Source organism: Typopeltis vanoorti, chromosome 18 (genome assembly GCF_054136105.1).
Source record: "Typopeltis vanoorti isolate ZY-2024b chromosome 18, IOZ_Tvanoo_1.0, whole genome shotgun sequence".
In the NCBI taxonomy this organism is placed as follows: Eukaryota; Metazoa; Arthropoda; class Arachnida; order Uropygi; family Thelyphonidae; genus Typopeltis; species Typopeltis vanoorti.
Window position 1 is genome coordinate 91,885,785 of NC_143566.1, and position 18,346 is coordinate 91,904,130.

The 18,346-nt window shown below is 36.5% G+C and overlaps 1 protein-coding gene across 1 annotated transcript in view; it reads right to left on the reverse strand.

Moving 5' to 3' along the window:
* The window catches only part of kcc (solute carrier family 12 member kcc), an 831,023-nt gene that overhangs the window by 709,309 nt on the left and 103,368 nt on the right, over positions 1-18,346 (reverse strand). Inside the window, exon 2 of the mRNA XM_090408412.1 lies at positions 1,599-1,681. Coding sequence (XP_090264538.1) covers positions 1,599-1,681 — 83 coding nt within the window. The remainder of the gene's footprint in view (positions 1-1,598; positions 1,682-18,346) is intronic.

The window sequence follows — 18,346 nt, forward strand, 5'->3', positions numbered from 1 at the left end:
AGGAATAACAGGACCATACCATCACACAGCCACCTCCAAATTTCATAGTTGGGGTTAGGCAATCTGGTAAGTGACATAAACTGGGCATCTGCCACACCTGTCCATTTGCTCAGTAGAGGAGTATTCTTCACTACATAACAAAGCCTTCTAAGCTTCCACGTCTCACTGTACATGTGGAACATGGAAGCACCACCACCACTTCGCACCACTGAAAACATCACTGCATATTGGTTCAGGTAATGTGGGGCTTGCATATTGTGATCTTACCATGGAAACCCATGCCGTGAGCATCAGTTCTGAATGATTTTGTACAAATTCATGTTCCAGTTGATTTCCAGAACTCCACGTGCAACATGTCAACCAACAAATGCCATTTTTACATTATCCGTTGTAGCATCTTAAGGTTATGTTTGGTTTATGTGGTGGGTTGTTCACTGCCAGAAGCACTTGCAGTTGACTCCTTGTGCTTCCATCTCAGTATGGTATCACTGATTGTTGACCTGGGATGCCCAATTTGTCAAACAGATAGGCCTGCAATATGGCATCCTATCACAATGCCTCTTTCAAACTCCCTCAGTTCCCATCTAGAAGCCATTTCAACTGGACACTGACCACAAAGCATCATTCCAATTTATACTGACTACAAACACGTAACTTGTTACATGGAATGATGCACCTTACCTATGGGGGGTGTCCATTGACTTCTTTCCAAGCAGTGTATCATATTCTATTATGATATTAATAATAAAATAATAGAATAGATAAATACTTTTAATTATCTTGGATGTGAAATATCATATGAGGAAGAAAAAGACAAAATTAAAATCTTCAAAATTTTTACAAATTATAGGACTGATAAATAGAACTCTCAATCTGATATACATAAAGAAATATACTTTAAAATATATGATACTTTAGTAGTACCTACATTATTATATAGCAGAAAAATTGGGACAATATATAAACAAGGTTAACAAAGAATAAAAACAAGTGAAATGAGAAACATGAGAAGAACTGCAAAATGCATGTTATTAGATGATAAAAAAGGAATGAAGATATTCAAAAATCATAAAAAAGGAATGAAGATATTTTAAAAGAACTAAAAATAAAATCAATAGAAGAAAAACTAAATAAATATAAGCACAACTGGATAGAACATGTAAACCAAACAGCCAACACCTAATATCCTAAATAATTAATAAAATATAAACTCAGAAGAGGTCAGGCAGACCTCAAAAGAGGATATATTAGATTGAAAATGAGACGAGAACAGACCAATATTGTCTATATCCATATTTAGTGTTATGATGGTGATGATATAAGACTGATGTCATTTACAATGTCACAAGTGTTATTAAAAACTAAATTAATTAAAATAGCCTAAATTAAGACTTTTATGCTGTTTTAGTTAACATTAAGGAGATACAGATTATTAACGTATGGATATTTACCCAAATATTTCCTTAAGAAAACTTAATTTTTCTAAACGGTAACAAATAAAATGGAACTAATTTTAAAGATGCACAGATAAAAATTGAATCAAACAATGCACATACTAGTGATCTGTAATAATTTATGTAGACCTACATTTTACTCACATGATAAAGATAAAGATTCTTTTCATAGGTAGACATCTCTTTATCTCTAATAATCGGATGTTCATCAGACTGTTGTCCATCACCTAAGGCAATACATGAAAAGTTAAAATAAATTATTGAAATCTTAATATTATTATTACAGGTATCTGCTTTTAGTTAGAAGACTCATCATGAAAGGCCCACAATAAACATTATTCACACAATAATGAAAATGAAAAATATAACCCTCTCCAAGTAAAAAATCTAATCCTTGAATTTACTAGCCATACTCTTACACATTTTCAGGAGTGACTCTAGTTTTCTCCTTGCATCATGTATTGTAAAAAATGTTTTTTTTTCACTTAAAATTCTGCTGAATAGTTGAAATGTTTTACTTGCTTTATAGGTTCTCCATTCAAAATCCAGTTGATTTCACTTCCCTTCTTTCGTGCCACTGTATTCACTAATTACTGGATATTCTCCCCCACCTACTCATTCCTAAGAAACCCGTGTGACCATAACTGTGCACAGCAGCCTTATAAAAAGCAAATATAAACTCACTACCTCTATCCGTCAATATGTTCTTCAATGTTCAAGTAATCCTTGAAGCTATTTTGCAATATATCCTCTGAACTTCAATTGTCTGTCCAGCCTCACCCCCAAATCCATAGTCTCTGAATTTCCTGCAGTCCAGTACTATCCATGTAATATAGAGTATATAACATAAAGGTATAAGCATTTAATTGTAAATAAATAAATATATATATATAAATGGAGTAAAAAACCAGGTTTATATTTAAAATAACTTGGTATCTTTAACATATATATTTATTTATAAGAATAAAATTTAACTGACTAGAACCCGAGAAAGTATAACCAAAACCTTTAATAAATCACAACTAGTTTCATCGGTATTCCGACTTCTTCAGGTGAGAAAGAAATAACATAAGACTTATAAAAATAACACGGTAAAAAAATGGACTTTCCAGCTTAATAAAAAGAAGCAGAATAGTAACAGTCATATTTGAATAGGTGACCACGTGCTACTGTTGGCATGAGTAGAATGTGTGTGACAGCTAATTTTAGAGCGCCAGTACTGGATTACTGCACTATGGGAATCAGGCAAATTGTAGCTTAGATTATTGTTCAAGTGTGAAGGGTCCAGAACTATTTCTTTTGATTCTATAATTCGTCTTTCAAATTCATCCTTGCATATATATAAATTTGTTGTGCGGTCCCAATCAACTTGGTGTGGCCGTTATTTGAGGTTAGAGTTTGCAGAGAAGAGCACATGACTGGAAAGGGCGCTCGCTCATGTTCTACTGTAGGAGATGTCACGTCTATGTTCCTCAAGACGAAGTGAAACAGATTTATCTGTTCTGGCCAAAATAAGGACGACCACAGTCGCACATAACTTTATAAACACCAGGAAAATGCAGTTGGTTGTGTTTTGGTCGACTCAGCAAAGAACGAAGTTTTGGCAGAGTAGTATAGTCGGTCTTTATGTTGAATTTCTTCATAATCCTAGATAGTTTTCGGGTAAGAGAGCTGATAAATGGTAATAACTGTATATGAGTGATAGGGTTGGATTCATCTTCTTGTCGAGTTAAGCTCTAAGCTACAATTTGCCTGATTCCCATAGCATAGTAATCCAGTACTGGCGCTCTAAAATTAGCTGTCGCACACATTCTACTCATGCCAACAGTAGCATGTGGTCACCTATTCAAATATGACAGTTACTATTCTGCTTCTTTTTATTAAGCTGGAAAGTCCATTTTTTTTTACCTTGTTATTTTTTATAAGTCTTATGTTATTTCTTTCTCACCTGAAGAAGTCGGAATACCGATGAAACTAGTCGTGATTTATTAAAGGTTTTGGTTATACTTTCTCTGGTTCTAGTCAGTTAAATTTTATTCTTATAAATGTATACATCCCGAGTCAATCCTAATTACAACAATATATATATATATATGTATGTGTAATGAATTTTTTAACTTGGGGGATACTGTATATTAGGGTTACCAAGTAATTTTATAAGCTTGGTTATTTGACTCCTAATCCCAAGTATGCAAACAATTAAGTTTGTGTCTGAAAGGTGACTCTAGTTGATAAGAACAGCATGTTTAAATGGAGATCATGTTTTATATATATATATATAAATAAAAGAATCAGCACTAATAAAAATAAATAACATTAGTCATTAATTTCACACCTTTTTTAAATTACTGAAAAGAAACAACCACAAACCATGGAATGAGATGTTAAGTGAGAAAGAGGGAAATAAATGCTGCATGGGAACTAATCAAAGATATTTAACAACACTGATGTGAAAATGCATTCTGAAATTCAAAAGACTGAATAAAGTAGGTGTCAAATATGGATGAATGAATGGATGCATGAAATTTAGAAGAAGAGGATACCGTGAAGGCAGCACAACATGAATAACGGTAGCAATCAATTGGATAAGGAGTATAAAAAACAAGCCAGGAGGGTGACTCTAGTTGATAAGAACAGCATGTTTAAATGGAGATCATGTTTTTACATCTACTTATGTACTATACCAATATGACAGATGTATTCAACAAGAAAAAAGACTTTTGATACAATGGCACAGGACAAGCTGGTAAATAAAATGAAATAGATGGGACTGGATAACATATAAGTGGGATGGATCGGTGACTAGCTGTCAGATAGGTATCATTAAGTTTTATATGGAGGTGCAGTATCCCAAAAGAGGAAAATCACTAGTGATGTATCACAAAGGTCTGTATTGGGGTCATTGTTCTTCAATTCATATATTAATAATACTAGTGACATGCAAATGTATGCAGATGATGCAAAATTGGGAAGAACAATGATGAATCAAAGCAGATGTTATGGTTGTTACTGAAAAGAAGCAACCATAAATCATACAGGAATAGAATTCTACTCAAAATTTTAGATCCTTATCCACCATCATCCTGGATCTCATTTCCTCCATATCCAACAATATATCCCCACCAAGAGTAAATTCTATATCCCATCTTTGTTTTCCAAATTTCAAACCCTTATATTTTGCAATACTGAACTAGTATCTCCACTCCTGTGCCCATTCAATCAGTCCATTCAAATCTTCATGTAAGATCACAACATCTGATTTACTCTCATAGTTTGTCCCAAACCTTTGCATCATCTGCAAACAACTGAATGTCCCCATTCAAATCTTCTCCAATATCATTAACATATAGGTCAAATAGCAATGGCTTAAAACGGACCCCTCAGACACACCATACGTAACTTTCCTCTTCCAGGATATTGCTCCCCCATATATAATTTGCTAATAAGTATCAGATAGCTATTCTCCAATCCAATGCACTCATCTCAGATTCAATCCCATCTGCTTTGACTATCAACTTATCATGTGGTAATCTATCAAAAGCCTTTGCAAAATCCAAGTATACTATTGTGTACCCATCTCCCTTCTCCAATGCAGCTATCACTTATTGCAATAAGTAGATTACTATAACATGATCTCTCTTTAAGAAATCCATGCTCTCCATCATAGGTAATATCATTGTTGTCAACCCAATTCTGGAACCTGGTTCTCACCAGCCTCTCCAACACTAACCATGGCACACAGATTGGCCTATAATTTGATGCTTGAGTTCTGTCACTTCCTTTATGAAGTAGTGCAATTTTGCCTTCTTTCCACTTCTTTTGGAACCTGATCCAATGTAAGACTCATAGTAAACAAAAATGTCAAGGCAGATGTCAACGCCCTGGCACACTGCTTCAAAATACATGATGATATTATTATTATTACAAAAACCTCCATGGAGTCAAAGACTCATCGTGGGAGGTCCACTGTTATACACACAGTTTATCATACTGTGCCTTAAATATATTCACTGTCTCTGCACACACCACACTCTCGGGCAAAGCATTCCAATCACTCACCACTCTCCATGCAAAAAACCTGCTCCTCACTCCCTTGCTCACACCCTCCTTATACAGCTTCCAGGAATGACCTCTTGTTCTCCTGCTATCCTCACCCATTCTGAGCAAAACTCCCCGACGTTAATCTGGTAATAACCACTCAACAGCTTATATGTCTCAATCATATCCCCCCTCCTCCTTCTATCCACCAATTTCTGTAAATTGCATTTTGTCAATCTGTCTTCATACTCTACATTCCAGAGACCAGAAACCACCTTAGTCAATCGCCTCTGAACTTTTTCCAATGCAATTTCATCTTTTTGAAAACCAGGTGACCAGATCTGTGCACAGTAATCCATATGTGGCCTGATCAAAGCCTTATACAAAGGAACCATAACATCCTTACTTCTACAAGTCAATGGCCTCCGCATCATTCCCATTATCCGCTGTGTTGTCTTCACTATTTTAGCAACATGTCCCCGAAATTTTAGGTCCTTGTCTACAATCACTCCCAGATCTCTCATTTTCTCTACCTCTTCCAAGATATTCGCACTGATTGTGTACTTTACATCCCATCTCTGCTTCCCAAATTTCAAAACCTTACACTTTGAGACATTGAATTGACATCCCCACTTATTTACCCATTCAGACAGTGTATTCAAGTCCTCTTGCAAAGCTACAGCATCCACACTACTCCTGATAGCTCTGCCCAACTTTGCATCATCTGCAAACAACTGCACATCACCATTCAGACCTCTCCAGATATCATTTACATACAAATTAAACAGCAATGGACCCAAAACAGACCCTTGAGGTACACCACTAGTAACTTTCCTCTTCTGCGATATCGCTCCTCCATAGACAACTCGCTGATACCTATCAGACAACCAATCTCCAATCCAGTGAACCAATCTACTGTTCAGCCCCATCCGTTCCAATTTAATTACCAGCTTGTCATGTGGCAATTTATCAAACGCCTTTGCAAAATCTAAATATACCACTGTATATGCAATACCCTTATCCAACGCATTTGTCACTTTATTATAAAAAGTAAGCAGGTTGCTAAAGCATGATTTTCCTTTAGTAAATCCATGCTGGCCACCAAAGAGTATTTTTCTGTTGTCAACCCAATTCTGAACTTTATTCCTAACTAACTTCTCTAATACCTTGACCACAACTCCAGACACACAGACTGGTCTATAATTCAGAGCCTTACTCTTATCACCTCCCTTATGAATTGGAACAATTTTACCTTCTTTCCACTCTTTTGGAACTTGACCCAGTGAGAGACTCATGTTGAAAAGATATACAAAAGCTGTTGTTAACTCTCTGGCACATTCCCTCAAAACACGTGGTGAAATAGCATGAAGTCCCACAGCCTTATTTACATCAAGTCTATTCAATTCCTCATATACCTCCTGTTCACTTACTAACAGTTCCTCCTCCTCCTCTTCTCCCACAACTTTCAAGTTCTGCATGATGTCACATTCTCAAGAGTGAAATACCTTTAGAAATTGCTCATTAAATATCTCAACTATATCCTCCGCAGCAGTTATCATTCCTCCGTTTTCAGCAATCAATCCCATTCTACCATAATCATTCTTTCTTCTACTGGCGACATAGCGAAAAAACTCCTTAGGATTTTTTTTGGCCGCTTTAGCTAACTGCTGCTCATACTGCATTTTTGCTACCCTTATCAAGCTAGTCACCTTCCTCGCCTGCTCTTTGTACTTCTCATGCAACTGGTTGTTATATATACTCATTTTGTGTTTCTTCCATAATACCTTCTTCTTCCATATTGCATACCTTATCTCTTGATTCATCCATTTTACACCCACTCTGTTTACCCTCTTGACCCTCAGAATACACTCTGATATTGCCCCCACCAAATAGTTCTTGAGTATGGCCCAAGCAGCATTGATTCACGTCCCATAGCCTTATTACATCAAGTTTACTAAATTCTCCATATACCTCTTGCACACTCACAGTCAGTCTCCTCCTCATTATCCACTGTAATCAAACTCTCCATGGTGTCCCATTAACAAGGATAAAAGACATTTATGAAATGCTCATTAAATATTTCAACTAACCATTTTCCCCAATTAATTAATGTCATCCTTTTTTTTTTTTTTTGCTGGCTTTATATTGAAAAAACTCACTAGGGTTTTTTTTTTGGCTTCATTAGCTAACTGCTGCTCATACTTCATACTGCACTTTTGCTACCCTTACTAACCTGGTCGCTCTCTTGCCTGTTCTTTGTACTCCTCACGTAATTGATTATTATAACTCATCTTAAGTTGCCTCCATAATGCTTTCTCTCTCTTTCTCTGTATTCCATGCTTAATCACTTCATTCATCCATCCATTTCACACCTACTGTATTCAACCTTCTGACCCATGGAATACATCTAGACATTGCTTCTACTAGATAGTTCTTCAATATCACCCAAACAGCATTGATTTCCTTTGCACTCTACTCCTCATTCCATGCTGCAGCTGCAAGCTGTCTCCTGGGCTTCTCATAATCACCAGCCTTGTGGTTCCACATATACCGTTTCCTTACAGAAGTCCTCACATAGCAGGCAACCATTGCATGGTCACTCTCACCAACTGAAGGTAGATTTGACACCTCATTTACAAAGACCAAATTTAAGACCCTCCTTCCTTGCGTGCCCTCTGTTACATGCTCTGTGAAGCAGCTATCCCTCAAAAACTCAAGAATCTTATTTTTGTTACTTCTGGTTCCTACCTTGTCATCCCAGTCTATATGGCCATAATTAAAATCACTCATAATGATTACCCTTTCCTATTTGCTTGGCTAATTTGCTTATACATTTCATGTCAGCACCTTCCACTTTAACTGGTAGATAGCAGCATCTAAGTAAGTATTTCATTCTATTCGCCTCTATCTCACACCATACTGCCTCAAAATCAGTGCCACCATTTCACCAAATGTAACAGGTACTAATGTAAAAATACAGGTAGATGAAGTGAAGGCGCTTGGGATATAACACAATCTCAATGTGAACACTGTCATGTGATTGGATGTGATATCAGTCCATGTATTAAAATCAAAGAATTGGATTGGATAAATAAAGAAAATAATTACAACATGATGTTGTAAATTTTGTAAAGGCATCTGACAGGATACTTCATCGAATCCTACAACATAAAGTGGAGTAAATGAAGACAGAAATGAAGATGGTAACATGGACAGGAGGATAGCTGACATATTATTATTATTATTATATCATCATCATTATTATTATTCCAAAATCCCATGAGTCACAAACTCATCTAGGAGGTCCTTTTTGTCATACACATAATCTCATCATATTGCACCTTAAACACATTCAAATTCTCTACAAAACCATTCTCTCAGGTAAATCATTCCAATCATTCACAACGCTGCATGAAAAAAAACCTGCTTCTCGCTCCCTTGTTTATACAGTTTCCAGGGATGACCTTTGGTTCTCCCCTGATCTCCCCCTGTTTTCTGTAAAATCTCTCCAACATTGATTCTATAACAATCCCTCACTAACTTGTAGGTCTCTATCATATCACTCCTCTTCCTCCTATCCACTAGACTCAGTAAATTGCATCTTCTCAACCTTTTCTCATATTCAACATTTCAGAGATCAGAAACTACCTTAGTCATCTCTGAACCCTTTCCAACATCTCTTCATCCTTTTGAAACCCAGGTGACAAAATCTGTGCACAGTAGCACAGTTCACATGTGGCCTAATCAAAGCCTTATACAACGGAACAAGAATCTCCTTACTTCTACAAGTCAGTGTCCTCTGCATCATTCCCAGAATTCTTTGTATTGTCCTCACAATTTTGGCAATATGTCCCCTAAATTTCAGATCCTTATCCACTATCACCCTAAGATCTCTTATTTCCTCCACCTCCAACAATATATACCCACCAAGCATAAATTCTACATCCCATCTTTGTTTCCCAAATTTTAAAACCTTACATTTTGCAACATTGAACTCGCATCCCAATTCCTGCACACATTCACTCAATTTATTCAAGTCTTTTTGTAAGACCACAACATCTTCTCTACCCTTTATAGTTCGTCCCAACTTTGCATCATCTGCAAATAACTGAATATCCCCATCCAAATCTTCACCAATATCATTAACATAAAAGTTAAACAGCAATGGCCCTAAAACTGACCCCTAAGGCACACCACTGGTGACTTTCCTCTTCCAGGATATTGCTCCCCCATACACAACTTGCTGATACCTATCAGATAGCCAGTCTCCAATTTAATGCACTAATCTAATATCCAACCCCATCCACTCTAGTTTCACTATCAACTTATCATGCGGTAATCTATCAAAAGCATTTGCAAAATCAAAGTATACTACTTTGTATCCCCTCTCCTCTGTCCAAGGAAGCCGTCACCTTATTGTAATAAGTAAGTAGATTACTAAAACATGACCTCCCTTTAGCAAATCTGTGCTGTCAATCAAAGATAATATCATTGTTGTCAACCCAATTCTGGATCCTAGTTCTTGCCAGCTTCTCCAACAACTTAACCACAAACCTGACACACAGATAGGCCTATAATTTGATGCTTGAGTTCTATCACCTCCCTTAAGAAGTGGAACAATCTTTCCCTCCTTTGGAACTCAACACAATGCAAGACTCATATTAAAAAAATAATAATATCAGGGAATCATATATATGACAGAGTCAAATCAAGAAGCATATGAGCAGCAGTGCCAAAAGGCTTTTTACTTCGGCTGCTACTGTTTAATTTATTTAATTTAATCAAATTTGTATGTTCTTAACTTACACATTAATGATCAAAGGATTGCATTCTCATAAGTGCCCTTATTCTCAAAACTTTCAAAGTGACTACAGATACTTAGCTTTGAAATAAGTTTAGATCTTTAATATCTTCTACTTCTATTCACTTTACATCACTTAAATGAAGGTCTTTCTTTGATAATTGCTAGTATGCACTGACCTAGGTTTCACTTATGAAAAATGCAACTCTCTATCACTACCACATTCAATACCAAAGAAATCCTAGGATTTCTTTGGTATTGAATTAGGTTTTTTTTTTTTCCTTCTTAAGGTTTCTACTTGGTCACTGAAGAGGGATAATCAGTTCAAAACAGCTGTTAAGCCAGTGAAATCTTTATCAAAAGCACTAATAAAAGGCGAATATAGAGCTACTTGGGTAGTGCTCACTTTTAAGCTAAGACTCCGATGATGAGGAATGTATTCTCATAAGTTTGCAATGCCCTTGTCCTGGTAATTTAATGAAAATCTTGCAGCGGGAAAGGTTCCTAAGGAACAGAAAGAAAGCAAAATACTACCTCTCCACAAACATGGTTCAAATACAGAAGTTTTCAATTATAGACCAGTCTGGATATCTACAGTTGTGATCAAAGTGATGGAAAAATTGGTCAGAAATAGAATACGGGATTGAGCTGATGAACAAAAGATTCCCTATGATGGTCAGCATGGATTTGTGAGGAACAGGTCTTGTTTTTGTAATCTACTTATGTTTTATGATAAGGTGACAAATGTGTTGGATAAAGGAGAATCATATACAGTAATATTCTTGGAATTTGCAAAAGCATTTGATTGATTACCACATTGGTGTACAAGTTGCAGAGGATAGGAATAGATAATATATTGGTTAGATGGATCAGAGACTGACTCTCTGAATGATACCAGCAAACTCTTTTTATGATGGAGCCATGTCTCAGAAAAGGAAGGTAGTCAAGTGGTGTGTCTCAAGGTTCTTTTCTTAGGCCCCTACTGTTTAACTTGTTTGTTAATGATATTTCATGTGGATTGACTGGGGATCTTCAAATGTTTGCCAATGATGCAAAGTTAGGTAGAATTATGAGGAGAAGTTCTGATGTTAATTCCCTACAGGAAGATTTGAATAGACTTTTAGCTTGGACAAATGAGTAGAGTTGCAGTTTTAATATTCATATCAGATAAACAAGGCTATGTACTGTATTGATAGAGCTGTACTTCAGGAAGTGGATGATATTCTGGATCTTGGAGTGATGGCTGACAGTGGATTGAACTTCTAAGGGCACATTACACGTGTTGCAAAGACTGCACATTGCATAGCCTATGATAAAAAGTACATTGACATGTAGGAATAAAGAGGTGGTGGTGCCTCCATATATGACAGGTCTTGATATCAGGACTCGGGGGTGTTGGCTATGAAGAGCGTTTGAGAGAATGTGAACTGCAGAGGTTGGTGGACAGATGGAAAAGGGAAGATATGATAGAGACCTTCAAGTTAGTTAAGGGATTCTATCTGATTAATACAGAAGAAAGTATAAAAAGAGTCGATGGTAAGATGGAAAGAATGAGAGGCTATCTCTGGAAGTTGTATAAAGATGTCGTGAAGAATGGGGATGAAGAGTAGATTTTTTACATGGAGAGTTGTTAGTGAGTGGAATGCTGTGAGTGAAGGTAGTGTAAATAACTTCAAAGCTCATGGTGATAGAGATGTTGCTGGTTGAGCAAGCTTCCTGCAATGAGTCTGCTGACTCTATAGAGGTTACCAAATAATAATAATAATAAGCTCTTTCCTTGGTCAAATTTTTGAAACTTTCAAAGTTTCTACATATATTCAGTTTTAAAATAACGTTGGATCTTTAATATCCCCTATTTCTATTTATTGTACATTAATGAAAATGGGAATGATCTAGGTATCAATATCCAGTTTTTTGCTGATGATACATAACTAGGAAGGACAACAGAAAATAAAGGTGATGTAGAAATCTTTCAGGAGGATTTAAATAAACTGAGAGTATTGGTATGAAAATATTAGAAGTTGCATATTACACTGATGGAAATGGACACTTACACAGGCTTTTTTGGTAACATGAATTTCTTTGGGGATACAGAAGTACTTGCCTCAGAATCCTCTCCAGATGCAAGTGACAAAATTGGTGAGTGATCTGGGGTATTCCCAATGAGAACAGATTGAAAATTTTGGGTTACAAAGTTTAGTTGATAGATGAAATAGAGATGATATGATAGAAACACATAATACTTTGATTAAGGATTTGATTAAGCAGATGCTGAAGAAATATTCCACTACATGATGACATAAGAAATAAGTGATTAATTGGAAGTTGTTGTGTAAGAGTGTGATTAATAAGGGTATGAAGAATAGATTTTTTGCTTGGAAAGTGCTGAATGAACAAAATACGGAAAATATTTTATCAGACGAAATCATGAGTATTTTGTGAAGAAATGAATTCAATGAGGTACGATAGATACTGTGTGAATAGTGCAGGCCTCCTGATACAGGTTATCAGAAACTTCATGGAGATTCCTGTATAATAATATTAATAATAACACTTATCTTACCTTGTTGTGTCGGAAAAAGTGCTGATTCACTATTGGCGAGTCATCCTGTTTCCGACCCAACATACGATAACGATTAGATCTAAGGATAAGGACATATACTTATGCCTCCAGAAAAAAAGCTAAAAAGATAGTGTACATATGCTCACTTAGAAGTATGTCTAACCACCTTTAGTTGTAGATATTAAGTGATTTTGAGAAGCCCATAATTAAAGTTGATAATGTCTGTGAAAAAATTAACAAGGGAAAATTATGTATCAATACTGAAATGTTATTATTAGATGTATATAAGATGATATATGTATTAGAGCCATGTCAAAAACAGTTCGGAGTAGCGGTGACCAATCGGCCACTGCTATGAGCATGATGTAGCCATCGAGAGAGGGTGCTCGCATTTACAATATAAGGTCTGGCGCGAGATTCAATCGCTCTCGTTTTCTGTTCCTGCATTCCTGATCCATTTCCTGGATAGCTGTGGAAGCTTACTGCCAGTGCCCAGCAACAAATCTCCCGGTTGCTGTACGTCCCGTGCCGAATATAACCACCGAAAGAATAAGATCAGAATTCCAGTAAAGAGCCGTTGGTTAGTTATGCCAACGTATAGTCAGCGAAAGGTGAACCTTTCAAAGATGATAGAAGTAAGTCGCAGATGCCATGAAAATACGTGGTGAGAAAACACAGAAGTGTAATCAAGGAAGTCCCGGCAATTCCGTGAAAAGATAAGAATGGTAATGTACAAGTTTTCATACTCCTTTTGAATAGTAACCAAAGAAGGAATAGGAACCAGGGAATTAAGGAGCTCCACACAATTAACTTTCATATAGTACCTAAAGGACTAATCTGTCTATGTCTAGTAAGCTAGTGCCACTCTAAGCTTATGCTGAGAAAGGAACCAAACCTTCGAACAGTTTATTTTGGAAGAAACATTTATGATATTATGTTAGAAATCAGTTTGAATATTAATTAAGTTGGGGGAGGATAAAGCCTGAGCATAATTAAGAATATTATCCCATGTTAAATTACAATACGGAATACGTCTGATATGCTCTACATAAGGATTTTATATAACTATGTGCAAGTATTGTTTTATACGTGGGAACTGAGTAACTCTGTGTGAATTAACCGAGTCTGAACATAGTAACACAAAAGAAAGTGTGGGACTGTTAGAATAAATTTAGGAGTAGATATTTTGGATATCCTAACATAAAAAGGGGGGGGGGGGTTCAGACTCTTTAGTATTTAAATTTCTATTTAAAGTGTATATATGTTAATATTTTAAAATAAATGTGTTTCTTTAACCCAAGGTTCATGAGTCTCTCATTTTCTGAGATTTGAATTACCACTTATTAAACTTTCGGACCTGCACGAGTAAAGGGGGAATCCATTGCCATAAGAAAAGGGGGGACTGCAAAATCACGTGCTCCATTTAATATTTTGAGTTGTTTTATTTCATATCAGAATTCAGTTGCCGGCTGGCGCAGTCGTTCTAAACAATTATAAATTTGTCGGCAACTGAATAGCTGATGTCTTAAAGTGATAGATAACCAGAAAAGCAGAATAAAAATATAACATAAAAGGGAAGAGTCAAGACATAACAACCTCATTCTGAATTTCCTTAATGTCAACACACTCATACCCAATTTTTACCATTAGAATTTCACACATCCTCGTATGTCACATATAGTTTTTGTGTGTGAGTAGATATGCAGAAGAACACATTGCATTACAATTCATACAGCATGCTAAAACATGCTGTCACAAATTTGGTCAGTTATTACCTCAAAAACCTCACCGTTAGTGAAGGAGTGTTGTGATGTTTCTTTGTTTTAATTATGATTTACCATTAACAAATCCAGCCCACAACCATTTAAAGACTACATTTTGCACAGTATCATGCAATATTTTGTAGCATGAATGTGGCATGTACACTTCTCATCAACTGAAAATGGGGTGGATAAGAGATGGAGACAATGGGAGACACTAGGTGATTTTGATGCAAAATCACCTAGTGTAAAAGTATCTCGGGTTTTAGTATCAGCAATAGTGATAATCAGAAATTAGTGAGTGCAGAAAGAGATATATAAGCAGTATTACTAAGAGTAAGGAAGGTAAGCATGAAGCAACAATAAATTAACTTTGGATAGGGTGACTGAAGATGTTGCAGTTCTGTGTAGGTGAATGTCAAGTTAGGTAATAGGATGGAAATGAAAAATAAGTTGAGGAATATGAAGGGAGAAATCAGGAGTATTGAAAGGCTAACAGATATAAGCCAAACAAAAACAGAAGTGAGAGACATTTATGGGAATGAGAGAAGAAGGGAGAATAGTAGAACTAAGAAAAGACAGAAAATGAGAGGAAGTCCCAGAGTAGAGGGGCAAGGGATAGAAATATGAGAGTAAGACAAGTAAGTGAGAGAACAAGGAGTGAGAAATCAGAGGGAGGTAAAAAAGGACTGCTGCTGTGATGAGAGAAGGTGATGTATGGAGATTCAATGATTCACAGTGTACAGAATAGAATATCAGTGAGTGCTAGGCTGAAGGAACAATAGGGTGTGTAACTATGGTAATGAGGCAAGTTGAAAATGTAGATAAGAAGATAGTGATGGATGGTAGGAATGACCTGAGAGGTAGAGTGAATTGGGTAATAAGAGGTATAAAGTCAATAATAGAGAATGTGCAAGAGTATGAGAGATAAGACAGTGAATGTGATGTCCAGATATGATAATGCAGAGTTCAGGAAAAGAGCAATGAATAAATGATAGTGAGAATGTGTTGAAAGAGAGATCTAGAATATGTATCAAATGCTCCAAGTCTGTTTAATGAAAGAAGAGTACTTGCAAGAGAAGATGAATTTCATCTTAACATGGAAAGACACAGATTTTGTTGTTATTTGAGCAAAGTGAGAAGGCTAGGACAGGGTAAACTACAGTTGCCAGATGGCTGGTAGCAGGAGCTTGTGGAGATAGTTGCTTGGGAGATGGAGTCTGTGGGGAATCATAAGTATAGGAATAATGCACTGATGTCTGTACAAATAAAAGAAGGATAAGGAATGAAGGGAAAGAATTTATGGTAATGGTAACCTCAGCTTGACCAGAGATTATTGTATCTGTGAAAAATAGTTGATAGAAGATGACGTCCTGACAGGTACAGAAGTAGGAGGGTTTAACATATTTCATCAGGATATGGAGGGTAAATATTACTTATGAGAAGCAGAAGTTCTGTAATCTTAGAGTAGAGAAGGAGAAAATTTCACTGATGGTTTGCAGATTATATAGTGTGAGATAAAGGAAGGCAGGGTAGGATATTTAGTGGGATGTTGTTATAGGCCATGGAACAAAGGGTGATAAGCAGGGAATTACTATTATTATAACGGTGTCTCCATGGAGTCAAAAGACTTATCGCAGGAGAATACCTTGACATACTAACCATTATTCGCTGAATACCTATCATATACTTCTCCTTAAATTCATTCACAGACGAAGCATTCAGAACCACATCTGGCAATGCATTCCACCCATTCGCAACCCTCCAGGCAAAAAACGTAGTCATAACACCCTTGTTAACCACACTTTTACACAATCTCCAGGGAAGGCCCCTCATTCTCTCCCTTCCTGCACTGGTCTTAAAAACGTCATCAGTATCAATCCTATAAAATAGCTTTAATAATTTATATGTCTCTATCATATCTCCTCTCCTACATCTATCAGCTAGTTTTTGGAGCCCACAGATCTTCAATCTATCCTTGTAGGGAACATCCCACAGACCTGCAACAATTTTTGTAATCCTCTCCACCATTTCATCATCACCAAGAAATCCAGGTGTGCAATAGTCCAAATGAGGTCTTATTAATGCCTTATAAAGTGGAACAATAACTTCCTTATCCCTGCTTGTCAGTATGTTCTTCAATAACCATGTAATTTGATGTGATGTTTTGGCAACCTTTGCAATATGCCCTTTAAACTTAAGTTCTCTGTCCACAATAACTCCCAAGTCCCTTGCCTCATCAACTTCTTGAAGTTCAGTTCCATTAATACAGTAAACAGCATGTGATCTCATCCTCCCAAAGTGCATCACCTTACACTTAGTCACGTTAAACTGACAGCCATTTACCTTAGCCCATACTGTCAGCCTATTTAAGTCATCCTGCAAGGTATCTACATCTGAATTGACTATTGCTCTTCCTAATTTTGCATCATTAGCAAACAAGTGGATATTTCCTTTCAAATTATTTCCAATATCATTACTGTACAAATTAAACAATAGAGGACCAAGCACTGAGCCCTGAGGTACACCACTAGTCACCTGCCTTCTCATGCACTCAGCTTCTCCATAAACCACTGTTGGATGTCTATCCACCAGCCACCCTCTAATCCAAATTACCAGCTTCGGATCCATACCCATGCAACAGAGTTCCATGTGGAATTTCCCAAAATGCTAACATTCCCAATGGCAATGTTAGCATTAAGGTTCTGTAATAAACTAAGCACCTCTATTTCGCCTATCTCTAGACTCTCATCAGTCAATGACACATTTGGCACTGCAATATCACAACCAAAATGGTACACTTTTGCAAAATGATTACTAAGTAACTCAACTATTTGATTTGCTTCTGTAATTTCCCTACCTTCAACACTTTTTAAAGTCATCCTTCCATGGCTATTCTTCCTTTTACTTGCCACATTGTGAAAGAACTCCTTAGGATTTCTTCTGGACTCATCAGCTAGCTTCCTCTCATAATTAGCTTTGGCTTTCCTTACCATACAGGTTACTCTCTTTGTCTGTACCTTGTACTGCTCATGAGAACATTCATCTCCTTTTTCTTTCTACTTCCACAACCTTTTTTCTGCAACTCCTGCTTAATAATATTATTCATCCATCTTACTCCTACTTGATTTCTCCTTCTGACTCTGGAAATAGTCTGATACAGCTTTTTTTAAATACTCCTTGACAATCTCCCACGCACCATCAACATCTCTCCCCTTCAAATTCTCATGCCATAGCACTACTGCTGAAAGCTGACTTCTCAGCTTGTCATAACCAGCTTACCTTGTAATTCCACATATACCCCTTCTTAATAGAATATTCAGCACATCTTACAATCTCCCAGGTCAAGACCACATGATCGCTTTCCCCAAGCCCAAGCGGAGACAGTGTAACTAAACTACTTATTGATATGTTCTCCGATGCCATGACCAGATCTAATACTCCTCGAATCTCTTGTCCCTTCCATTACATGCTGTCTCAGGTAGTTATCTCTTAACAACTGTATAAACTCCATTTTGGATAGTAGTAAAATCCTATGAGAAGAAAAACTGAATTTACTGAGCTCTTGAGAGAGAACTTCCTAAAGTGGCAAGTGACATTTTAAGCAGATTAATTTGGCAAGTGCAAAGCAAGTAATTATTATGGGATCATTATAGGTTCTGGGTTCTTGAATTTGAAGGAACTCCAAAAGTGAAAATTTCACTAATTTATTATTATAAAGAATATTTTC